The 12191-nt window shown below is 39.9% G+C and overlaps 1 protein-coding gene across 4 annotated transcripts in view; it reads left to right on the top strand.

Annotated features, from left to right (window-relative positions):
• The window catches only part of ITGA9 (integrin subunit alpha 9), a 217515-nt gene that overhangs the window by 151208 nt on the left and 54116 nt on the right, over window positions 1-12191 (top strand). For all 4 annotated transcript variants that reach the window (XM_083824914.1, XM_083824915.1, XM_083824916.1 and 1 more), the window contains exons 19-20: window positions 9800-9886; window positions 11319-11398. In XM_083824914.1, coding sequence (XP_083681040.1) covers window positions 9800-9886; window positions 11319-11398 — 167 coding nt within the window. The remainder of the gene's footprint in view (window positions 1-9799; window positions 9887-11318; window positions 11399-12191) is intronic.

The raw sequence follows: 12191 nt of genomic DNA, 5'->3' as shown, positions 1-12191 counted from the left end.
TTGTCATTAACAACTATGTTCCAAAAAATACATATTTGCTCTGGTGAGAAGTATTTTCTGCCGTGACTGCTTTCATACCACTGTCTGTGAAAGAGTATAAAAGCAAGAATAAGGCTCTCATCTCTATTCCAAGCTTTTTTGAGATATAGTAAAGAGATCCCAGGGAAAGTCCAGTGTCTCCAGTTCACCTGGATGATTCCTCTGTGGGCACTGGTCACCCACTGCTGTAAGTGGTTGGGGCATGATATCCTATACGTTGGGGGCTTTTTGTCAGTTTATCCTAGATAACAATCTCTACATGACTTAGTCATATGTCCCATTGTGCCCAAATTTAAATGGCATTCCTTATATTACTAATAACATCCAGCTCATGTCCAAGGATGCTCCACGGGATGAACATTGTTGAGTGGGCAGGTTGAAGCCTGACCTTTAAGCTGTTCCCACTCTGCTACTGGAGTAAATATAGCTGTACATTAACACATACAAAAAGAGGTTAGGAGCAGCATGGCTGAAATGTAGTCAACCTCACAATGAATGAGGGACAACTGACCTACTAGCTGTAGGGGGACAGAGGATCTTGGTGATGTTCCCTGGCTTGTTTTTTTCCTTTTTGTTGATTAACTAAGATCAACAGTACTCATCCGAAGTTTAAAAAAAAAAAAAAAAAAGAGAGAGAGAGAAGGGTTTAGCTTGTGTAGTACACTGGAAGCTGATGCAAGTCCAGTTGGTCTGTTGAAAATGTGAATTTGTGTGCTGGCAAAGGAGATGAAAATTCTTGGAGTGGCACCAAACCTCCCTTTCTCCTTACAACTTCACCACCTGCCCTACAGGTCCCTTAAAAGGTAGGAGCTGCAAAACTACAACTGTTTTTAATTGACCTGTTCAAAAACGTGTTTGGGGACTTAATCACCTACATGAGCTGAGTGACCAATTTCTGGTGCTGCTTAGGTTTCTGAGATGATGTGCTTTAAAAATCTGCTATGCTAGCTTTTCTCTGGTTAAGATAAATGTTATGAGAGAAAGAAAGAAAAATAAGAATGCTGAAAATATCCAGCAAATAGAAAAGCTTTTGTTTTTCTCTCCTTCCTTCCTCAAAGATTTGCTGTGTTGGTTGGGATTGGTGATCTCATGGTCTATAAATAGATTCTGTCAAGGGTGGGGAAGGAAGAGGAGGGATGCTCTAATTAATTACATAGAAATAGTTGTTTTCACAAAATAAGCAGCAAATCCAAGATGTTTGAAGCCAGGCTTGCTGGGCTTGGGGGTGGGGTGTGCCTACAGCATTTACTAATGAGATCATGGAATAGGACAGAAAATCTCTCTCTGATGCCAAATAATTTTGTTGTTTCATGAAGAGAACTAGAGAAAAAAGAGGTTCCCCATCACCTTTCAAGCTTATTTTTTGATAATGAATTAAAGGATAGATTCATTATCAAAATTACAAGACCAGCCACCCTGGTTCCCCAAATCTTTTTGTGTGTGTTTGGTTGCGTGTGTGTCAGTATACTTGGGGTATGCAGTTTTGCTTGCTCATGTGAGCACTGGCATGGACAGTGCTCTTTGCCAATGAAACAGCAGTTTGTGGAGCTACAGAATTTATGTATGACACCTCACGTTTGCTGGCTTAGTTTGTTGGGATAATATCCCAATGCTCAAAAGTGAAGGAAAACGTTTAGGCCCTGTGATGCCTTTCAAAACAGACCCTTGCAGAACACATGGTATTTTTATTCCATCATGTAATTTGATTGGATATCCAATATTTTTCAATCATTATATTCAGGAGACTAAATAAACATCGTAAGGCTAACATCTAGGTGAGCAAGTCCCTACTGAATCTGTGTTTCCTTCTCTATAATACTTTTCCTAGCAGGTACTGACTTAGAATAACTTTCACATGATAGTTGCCATTGCTGCTAATTTATCACTGGATTGCCCTTCACATTATTCACATTGTTGATTGCATTCCACCAATGTTTGGAAAACACAGCAGAAGAAACCTGTGAAGCTGGGGCTACAGAGCTGTTATGATGAAGGAATAAAATCCATCTTAAAACAAAACTCATGATGGAAATAAATTAATTCTTTTCTGTGGTTCCTTGTCACCCAATTTGCGTTGGCAAGTAGAGAAATGTACCCAAGAGCTTCTGAACATGAGATTCAGAAGTTTGAAGTAGCTAAATATACCACGTCAAGAAATTGAATAAAACTCATGAGACTTTTGTTCTGAGAGCAAAACTCACTGAAATGTACATGAGAATTTTTCCTAGATCTTCGATGGCTTTTAAAGACATGGTCACCTGTGCTGGACCACTGCAGTCCATCTTCAAAGCTGCTGTCAGCAATAGGGTCTTCTTTTTGCCAGGTCACACACATGCTTGGAGCTCACAAAAAGTCCCGTGGCATTCCCAGCTAGAAAAAAGAGAACCAAACTCCCAAAACACCAGCCTCAGTCTGTGAGGTCCTGAGATTTCTAAATGTCACCATTTCAGTCATAACAGATGTCTTCTACTTGAATTATTGTGTAGCGTCAGGAAGAGTTCTCTGTTTACAATACCACTGATCCTCTTTGTGTTCCTGCAGTTTTAAAATACCCAGCAAAGCACCATTTTGGAGGCAAGCATGTTATCTATGGAATTGTATTAGAAAATCCATCCTGTTATTTGCACAAGAAAGGACCTGCAAGATGAAATTACTTGAGCTGCGCTTGCTTACAGTCATAGGGAAACTCAACCTAGGCCAGTATTTGTATTGAAAAAATCCCCAAGCTTTCAGGAGCTGAAGCTTTCCTAATTGCTCTGTATGTGCATGTAACTGTGACCCACATTCTTTGGTGACCTCTGTTGCTGTGGAAGGGAACTAAATCAGTATACTCAGGTGGCTATTGAGTGAGTTTACTAATCTTCATATCCTTGAAGCTTCAGTGAAGGCATTAAGAGGATTGTGAGGCAGGGAGAGCAAAGGGTAGGATCAAAATAAAAATTATTCTCTCAGAACCCTAGGGAAAGCCACAGTGGGGGGAAGTTACTGAAGTACAGCTGAAGGGCTTACACTGAGATTATGAACAGTAATTTGAGGAGGCCATCCCAAATATCATCAGAGAAGTGATCGTTTATTTTAGGTTCCTGACCTGAGAGCTGTTAGTGCTACCCATGTTTGCTAGCTCAGTGCACAGAAGCAGGTACCAGCTGTGAACATACATGTGTTCAGTGATATCTCCCTAAGGTGAGAAGCTCACAAAATGCAGGTCAGGTTTATATAATTGTCCTGTTGGGGTGGAACAAAACATCCAGATGTTCGTTTAATCTCTCATTTAGGAAAGTGTCCCTATTCACCAAAAATTCTAATTTGTAAGTTGAAATTGCTGAGATACAAGTATGTGCTATACGACAAGAGTCCATGATGAATATAGAAAAAAAAAATGTACAAATTTAGCTAAATTATTTCACTAAACTCTGTTTTACCTAGTGTCTGATAAAAGCCTCTACCTTTAATGTGCAGGTCAGATACCCTGAATTTCCAAATAACTAGTGGGGAGAACTAGTTGTGAAGTCTATATACTGGAGAGTCTGTACTGGGTAGACTTAAAGTATCTAATTTTGGGGATTTAACACAGCATGAAGTAGACAGTGTAACTAGCCTTCCTTAGTGCACTTGTAGGACCTCTCAGGTGAGGATAGGTGGTGCCCTGTGGTGTCAGGTTTGGTGTTTCTCAGACAGACAGGTGTTACAGAACAGGAAAAGCAGAAACAACCAAGAGCATGTTCTCCAGCAACAAGTGCAGGGTTTCTCAGTACTTGCTCTTGACACTTTTCCTTTTTACCCATTGGAAAACGTGCAGCAGGATGAAAAAACCTAACAAGTAAAAGAAATTCTCAATATCTTCAAAACAGGGGTGTTCTGCCAACATGTCATCAAGGCTTCCAGGACATTTTCTTCTCTGTTCCAAAGCATATGTGCTAGCAGCCAGGATTTGCAGGGGAGACATTTTATCATCTAAACAACAACAAAAGCTTTAATTTGAATATAACTGAGGAAAGAGAGAAGTAATCTGTTCTTAGATGTAATATCTAGCAAGTCTGATGTTTTGTTCTGTTTTGTTTTTCTGCCAAAAATTATACAGTTTATCCTAACAATTCTGCAACAAAAATATTTTCAGTGCTTTTTATTAGTGATTTTAATCCATTCAAAAATAACAGTGAATCAGAAGACTGTTTAACAGGATTAGGTCATTTCTGGCACGGATAACCAACAGTATTCAGAGCAGTACCCAACTCACCATCAGTGCAGGAATTAATATAACTTTCTCTTGACTGTCTGGTATGATTTTATTACAAAAAAAAAAAAGTTGTATCCATGACATCATTTTGCTAAATTCTACAAGTTGAGTACTGTTCTAGTGCAGCTTCATGCTGACACTGAAGATGCACTATCTAGTAGTAGCTCGTATTCTTAAAAAACAGAGATCTGACAGGCAATAAATGGGTGTTAGGATGGTTGAATTCACACCTTTCCTGTGAGAGCACTGGTGAGTGCAAATTACAGCACAAGTGGCCTATACTTTTATATTTGTTTGCTTTTGCTGATAGTCATAATTTGGTAGAAGAGTTGTCAAATAGATAAGAGCTTGGTAGCAGACGGTGTTGAAGGGGAACCAATGGGCTGGGGATGATTACTTGAGGGCTTGCTTGAGGTATCAGGCTTGCAACCAGTTGTGGGTGGGGATGAGCAGTGGGAGCAGGTCAAAGCAGTGTGCTGATGACTCCGGGTGGGGGGCGACCTCAGTTCAGAGGAGGGTTGTTCTGTCTTTGGGGAAGAAATGAATAACCCTAAGGATGGGAAAAAGAAAACCAGGATAATGTGTTTTATAGGAACTTCCAGGTCAGGCTGAGGGAAGCAGAAAATTTTTTCCTCTGAGGTTGAAGCTTTTTGTTTGGACATGAATGAGGCAGAGGAGGTTCAGGTTGTATCAGCTGATGACTAAGTCACCACATACCAGCTATGCGAGATTTGTAGGGGAAAAATACATTTGTGATTCGATTTTAAAACTGCTAGTTGAATTGAAGCTGAAGAAGGTTCAGTGCCCTTCCTTGTTCCACTTCATGTACAGTGTTTGTTTCTGGTCACTGGCATTCAGGAAGGGGGAGCACAACAAGGAGCAATGTCCTGTGTTGGTATGTCAGCATGAAGACTCTTCCCAGAGGCAAGCCTCTAACCTGTCACTGTGTTTTATCCAGAGCCAGGCAGCCTATTTTGCTCCCTTTTATTTTTTTCATAAGACATTCTCTTTTCCTTTTTCTTAAGTCTTAGATTTGGCAGTTAACCAAGTTGAAAACGACACTTTGAGGTCAAAGTAAACAATATTTAAGAAATCTTATTTAAAAAAAAAGTCTCAGGAGGAGTGGGGACAAACAGCAGCTGTCTTTGAGCAGTGTTTGGGTCTCGTAAGTGGTCTTCTTCAGGATCATACCTAAAATACTCTGGTCTTGTGCTCCAGCTGGTGCTGGTCCTATCTTCGTATCCTGAGAACATTACGCCCATCAAACATCAAGGGAAGACAATCTTTCTAAATGCTAAGATGCATGCAGTCAAAGACTGGCTTGGTACAACCTGTTCTAGTACTGACAAGCTATTTTCTTAGTGATAATCTACCTTTTGTGGCCTGGGAAATGTGAGGTTCTCTTGCAGTCCAGTTACAACCTCTGTGATAGGGAAAGAGCAAAATTTTGGGTTGTTCCATGTGTTATATCCCTAGATAATCAGCTAGGTGAAGCCAGCAAAAGGATATTGCTCTTGAGTTATTCTAATATAGGATAATGATCCTAGCATCCCATCTGTGTGGTTAAAGTGCTTTATTCATGTTAAAATGCTTTCTAGGCCAAGCTGAATGTTTTGTTTTCCTGTCTTAAGCAGATTATTCTGTGAGCCTCTTGCTTTCTTCTGGTTATATAGCTGAGCTGTTCAGGGCAGTAAAGACTGGACTGCATGTAGCATGTGGGTTAGGGACAAAGCATGAGGAGACATTGCTCCTAAGCACTCCTGTGTTGTCAGCCAGTAGTAAGATGTACTCCGAGCCCCCACGTTCAGCAACAGACTGCTTCTGCGGAGACAGGTACTGGCCAGAGATGCCACTGGAGAAGAAAGCTGATGTCTCCCAGTGCAGGCTGCGTGGTACACCAGATGAATATTTGAAACAGCAAGAGAGGTGGATCTGACTCAGGAAGAACACAAGCGTTACTGAAATTTCTTCTCCTTTAAGTCTTAAATTTAACAAATAGCAACATTTCCAGGTTGCTGTTTCTCCCATACAACGTTAATATATAGATCATTACCAGCTTCCTGCACTACTTGGTTGAAAACTACACGTGATATTTATGCTTTAAAACAAACACCCCAGAAGTAAGGCCATTTTGTTACATCTCTAATCAAACCCTGGTTACATACCTCAAGGATTGTATTTGAAAGGATTATGCTATAAAATTTAGGTTAAATTGTTTTTCCCCATATGCCCCTTATGATGGAGTTAAAACTTGACTGTTTAATTGCTCTTGTCATAATTATCAAGAACTTTTCTTTCTGAGATAAAAGATTTGGAGAAACAGACTGTGAGCCAGCCTGAGCTTCATGTTTCTCACACCCGGGTCTTTATTTGTTATGCAGTAATAGTACAGCTATTTGGCTAATTAGCTCACTCTTTATCTGATAGTCTCCTTAAAATATGAAAAACTGTGAAATGTTTCAGAAAGAAAACAAAGTTGTCCAGATAAAACTTCACACTCTGTAACTGGAAGGGAAGCTTCCCTTTGGCTATGTTTTCTAAGCAAACTAGAAATTCTGCTAGGGAAACTCACGCAATAAACTGCGTCTTTTCAGCTAGGCTGTATTGTCATAGAGAAGCACCATGCACTTAAAGTGTTACCTCAGATCAGTGAGAAGTGGCACCAAAATTTCTGGAAGCCCAGAATCCCCTGCCTCTGTTCCCTATTTGTTATTAAGGCAGCACCAGTCTGTCAGCTTTCTGAAAACTGAACTTAATGCTTGCTTAGTGTCCATGCATTACAGAGCTGAACACCATAGGAAATCCCATAAAAAAAAAAAACAAACATTTTTTTCTCTCTCCAGAACAGTACGCAGCAAATAAAGCCTGAGGCCAGACAGTGAGCAGTGAAGGAGAAGCAAATTGTTTACCCATTATCAGAGCTTCTTAATCCTAATCGCAGAGCAATAGGTCCATAGAAAAGGTTTGTAGGTACTCTGGAATTTAGAAACGTGCAGAAGGCTGAACCAGTGTGGTACAGGCAAACTTACTTCTGTTATTTCCTAGCATTGAACAGTTTGAATTTGCAGCATTAATAATGTCCTATTAATGTTAGTCATTAAACTGGTTGGTATGCTGATGAAGCCAGAAGGTCTTTCAAGTCAATCTCAATACATCTATCAAGCTGTTGCAAGCAGTAACAGCAAAAACAGCCACAATGCGGTGTTCCCTGATGCTTCCTTAACAGGCCCTTATAAACAACTGGCATCTGCCTGCCTGTTGTCAGAACTGCAAAGGCAGGCAGCTACCAATTTGCAAAATGAAGAAGAATTGTACTTCTTCCATTATCAAGATGAGTGTTCTTTCTGTTACTGTTCTTGACATCTCTGAAGTGATACGGGCTTGGGGAGGGGAGACAACCTCTTGGGTCTGTCTGGTGACTGTCACCACCAGACAGCTATGTAAATAGAAACCCTTCTTGAATGAGCAGAGAGAGGGAGATGATGAAAGAGAGTTCATAGGTTCCCACAGTTAGACAGCAAAGGACATCGGAACAACACAGAAATGAGAATGTTCCCAGAGGAAACAGCTGTGAAATTTTTCATTTGGTTATGCAGCTGCTCAGTTTGTGTTCACTTGATCTCTTGAATAAAGCTGGAGAACCTCCCGCGTAGCTGAGAGGAAGAGGCAAGTGAAGGAGACGCTGCGTCCATGAAGTGCTTTCTTTGCTTTTATGTGTTAAATGGAGGAGAAAATCCAAAACAGAATATGAAAATGGCAGCTTTATACAACGGAATATAGATATTTGATTTGCTGGGCAGTACCAACTTTTGTAATTTTGCAAATAAGGTCTACTAAAGATTGCAAGGAAACAAATCCATAAAGAAAATGTACATGGAGGACACAACTCTGGCTGTTGAGTGGTGCTGGAGTAATTTCATGCCATCAGGCATCTCAAAGCATACGTGGATTTTCTCCTTAGATTACTTTCTTTATATGTGAAACCAGTGAAATACTGAGAGAAGAAAGCGTGAGGGACATAATTTTCTATAAATGTGTGCCATGATTTGAACCGTGATGTTAAAGGAGATTCTGTCCTTCAGATATTGCAGAAAGCAGTTGAAAGATCAAGACTGCAGTTAGGAAAGACGTTACGTCTGTAGAACACTAATGCCATGCTCATATCAGAACGTGAAAGCCAGAGAAGCATTTCCTGGAGATGCTTAGTCTGAGTTCATGGTTCACGAAGCCACTTTAGCACATACTTGTTCTAGATGTGAATGGTACTCATGCAAATATCTAATTTGAAGTACATGTTTAAAGCAGAACTCAAACAATTTGGGAGATGTGCATAAGGAGGCAGACCCTGGGCTTTGCAAACTACTCTGGGTACCTAAAATAGGTCAAATAAACCCTATCTCCTGTACCTCTGAGATTCCCAGCAACATGTCTAGAATATAGTTAATTTCTAGATTCAGATAGCTGAATTCAGGCATTTGTGTGGTAGCTGCATACTTCAGTACCACAGTGGTGATCTAGACAATACCAGGGCCTTGATAACTATTCAGTTTAGTCTGGAATAAACATCTACATTTGTCCTGCTGAACAGTTTTCTGGCTCTATTGACTATGAAGGGAGCATCTAAGTCACACAGCAGGCACCGAAAAGTAGGCCTGTGCAGGCACTTAAAAGTGCACATCAGACTGTGGAACTGAATCCTACCCCTAAAGTTTTATGTGATGGACTTATTCAGAGTGATAACCTGGAGATGAGAACATGCTAACCTGGAGCCAGACATTTTTTTTTTTTATGGAACAGTGAAACACTTTCTATTCAATAGAAACACTTCCATTGGTTTAATGGAGTCGCCAATCAAGCAGGATAGGGCTGCTCTAACATTTTCCTTTGTATTATGGGTAATGTTCATAGTCTGTCATTGCTTATCTTGAGGAGAGGGCCATCTCCCTAATTTATTTATTCCACCGTTGTATCATCAAAGAAGGTTGGTACCCATATCATTGCAGCTCATCCTGTGGACCAAAGAGATCAGGGCGGTGAATAACACTAGGACCAGATGAAGTTTTTTCCAGCATCTGTGCCTGTCCTGATTTGGTCACTGTCACCCAATACAATTTTGTCTTCATGATACTGGGAAAACTGATGTGGAGAACCTGTATTCTGGAATATTTAAAAGCTCTTTTAAAAAACAATGGGAATAACTGATGGTCTGAGTTATCCAAGAACTTTGGGCTGGTCCACTGGCTTCAATGAGTTTAGTCATGCCATATTTCCCCATGGTCTGGCTCTTAGAGCAACGTTCAGATGGTTGTCCACATCTTAGTGCTGATCTTACTGAGGTGGAGTCAGGAAATGCCTCATTGTGCCTTTCCTTGTTCAAGGAGTATTAGATTTCTGGGAATAGCAGTGATACAATGGGAAATATTTTGTTTTCTAAGATCATTTCATCTCAATGATATTTCTTGGTAATCCTTCTCTTATTCTCCTCAAATCCATCATCTCAAGGTCTTTTTTATTTTCGTACAGGAGGAGCTGGGCATTGCCTGTGAGTTGCTGGAATCAGACTTCCTCAAGTGCAGTGTGGGATTTCCTTTCATGAGATCAAAATCTAGGGTAATGTTGTGATATTTTCATCTGCTGAGTGATGGTTTCTTCCTCTGTTTGTCTCCAAGGAGTAACGGGAAAGACAGTTGCTCTCTTAAATGTGTGTGGCTGATAATTTCTGTAGTGTTCTAACCCAGATACTGAAGCCTTTCATAGTTGTGGGAAGGCAGATGTACTCTTTCCCACCAGATACATCCAATGGCAACACCTTGTGCATTGCAATTGAATGTTCTTCAAAAATGGTGCAAGAGCTGTAGCTACCAAAACCTTAAAATTTTCCTCTGCAGAAAAATAGGGAAGGATTTTGCCTTACTTATATTGCCTTACTCTGTTCTTATGTTTGCCTACTTTCACATTAAAGTGCAACTGCATTCATATGAATGACATTGAAAATGTTGTAATAACTTTTTCGTATTATGTTTTCCTGGTAGCTTGTTGTTTTTTTTTCTTGGAAGATTTTGTTTGGGTAGTAGAGGATGAACTCTTTCATAGTATTTACAAATCCAGCTACATTCTTTCTGTCCCTAAATAAAGCTGTACACATGACTAACTCAGGAAGGTGAGAAGAGGAATAACTTAAGAAAATTACCAAACAAAATCAATGTGAAACTTTTTAGAAAATTTAAATTTCAAAAATTACTCCTTTCTGTTTGAATTGACATAGCATATGACCCTATATGAAATTTTCTGTTATAGGTCATATATTTGTTGGAACGTAGTCTTTTGAAACATTTTAAAAGATTTAAAATACAGTGGAAAAAATAAAACAGCAAAATATTACCTGGGATGTAAGAATTTCAGTGTTTTGTTTCAGAATAACATAGTTGGGTTACCTCCATTTTTTTTTTTCAGTAAGCCATTGAAATTAGCATGAATTCAGAAACTTTCACTTGGGTTTTGGAGGTACATAAATATTTGATGCAACAGCTTTTTTAATGTAGTGCTACAGGGATCATCAAAGTAGGTTCTCTATTCAAAATTGGCACCTGATTTTATCCAGTTTGATTATTGGCCTGAATGGTGCTTTGGCTACTGTTGGTTGTTCCGGGTGTCAGTGCATGCCTATATGATCTTTATTCCCTGAAAAGATCGCTTCACCAGCAACTACTGTACACATTGGTGCTGAGGTAGGATTGGATAATGATCCCTTTAAACTAGAAGACTCTTCCACTGGCAGATAATCTATTCCAAAAGTATCATTGAATGGCAGTTCTAATAAAGGCCTTTTCACAATGAAAGAAAAATTGGATTCTGTAGTATTTGAACAGATGAGCAATTCCTTAGATTTAAAAGCTACTCCACAGTAGAGGAGGCTCTATTAAATGTGTCAAAATATGCTACATCTGTACAGCTAGACCAGTAAAATATGTATGAAGTTTCAGAATAAGTATGTTTTGAAACAAAGTACAATGTCTCTAAATGCCATTTTTTCTTTGTGTAGTATGAGTTCAGTGTGATCTTTGACACAAGTCACCTGTCTGGGCAAGAAGAAACACTTACCTTCCTTGTCACTGCCCAAAGGTAAGAGAACCTTTGTACGTCCTGATGACTTGAATATTCTTCCTTGCATGATGTGTGCATTGCATGTGCTTGACAATTGTGTGGTAGCAGTGACATGATATGATAACACATGTATGTACAGTAAACAAGGTTAAATGGCTGAAGCTAAATGTGTGTATTTTGATAATGCAGAGGAACCATGTGACTTACCTTCCTGAAAAATGAGGTGGGATTGTGTGTAGGGTTTGTTTGCCAGGCAGCTGTGCTTCTGAAGGAGCAATTTGTGCTCTCTCAGTTGGAAGGCCCTTGTTTTTATGTGCCCTTCCCTTTGGGCTGTAAGTCAAGCTCAGTTCAGCTGTGCTTGACGATCAGAACCAGGCAGATCCACTTGTTCCAGCATTTGAATGAAATAAGCATGCTTGGATGCAAACCAGAAAAGAAAAATGCTTTCATCAGATGGTCAGGGATCTTACTGACAGTTTCCAAAGTTGATGTCTATTTTTTCCCCTCTCTGGATCTTTAGGAAGGTATGCCAGACTGCATGAAACAGCTGAATGGGGTACTGTCCCAGAGGTATTTGCAGCAGGCATTAAGGTAGTGTGGTGCCAAATATTAGCCAGTAACCTTAAGATACATGCATAGGAACTTCATCCTGGGCAAAATAAAAGATGTGACAAGTGCTCTGTGCCACAAAGAAGCAGACACCAGGGATGGTTCTGTCACAGGCAGTGTCTGGGTGTTTATGGAAACCAACTGTAGCATAGCTTCATTAACCTGAGCCATAAACTGCTGCTCTGACGTGCTGAATGTGGGA

The sequence above is a fragment of the Anser anser genome (assembly GCF_964211835.1).
Source record: "Anser anser genome assembly, chromosome: 2".
Taxonomy (NCBI): Eukaryota; Metazoa; Chordata; class Aves; order Anseriformes; family Anatidae; genus Anser; species Anser anser.
Note: the sequence above shows the minus strand (reverse complement) of the source record. Positions and strands in the feature narration are given on the sequence as shown.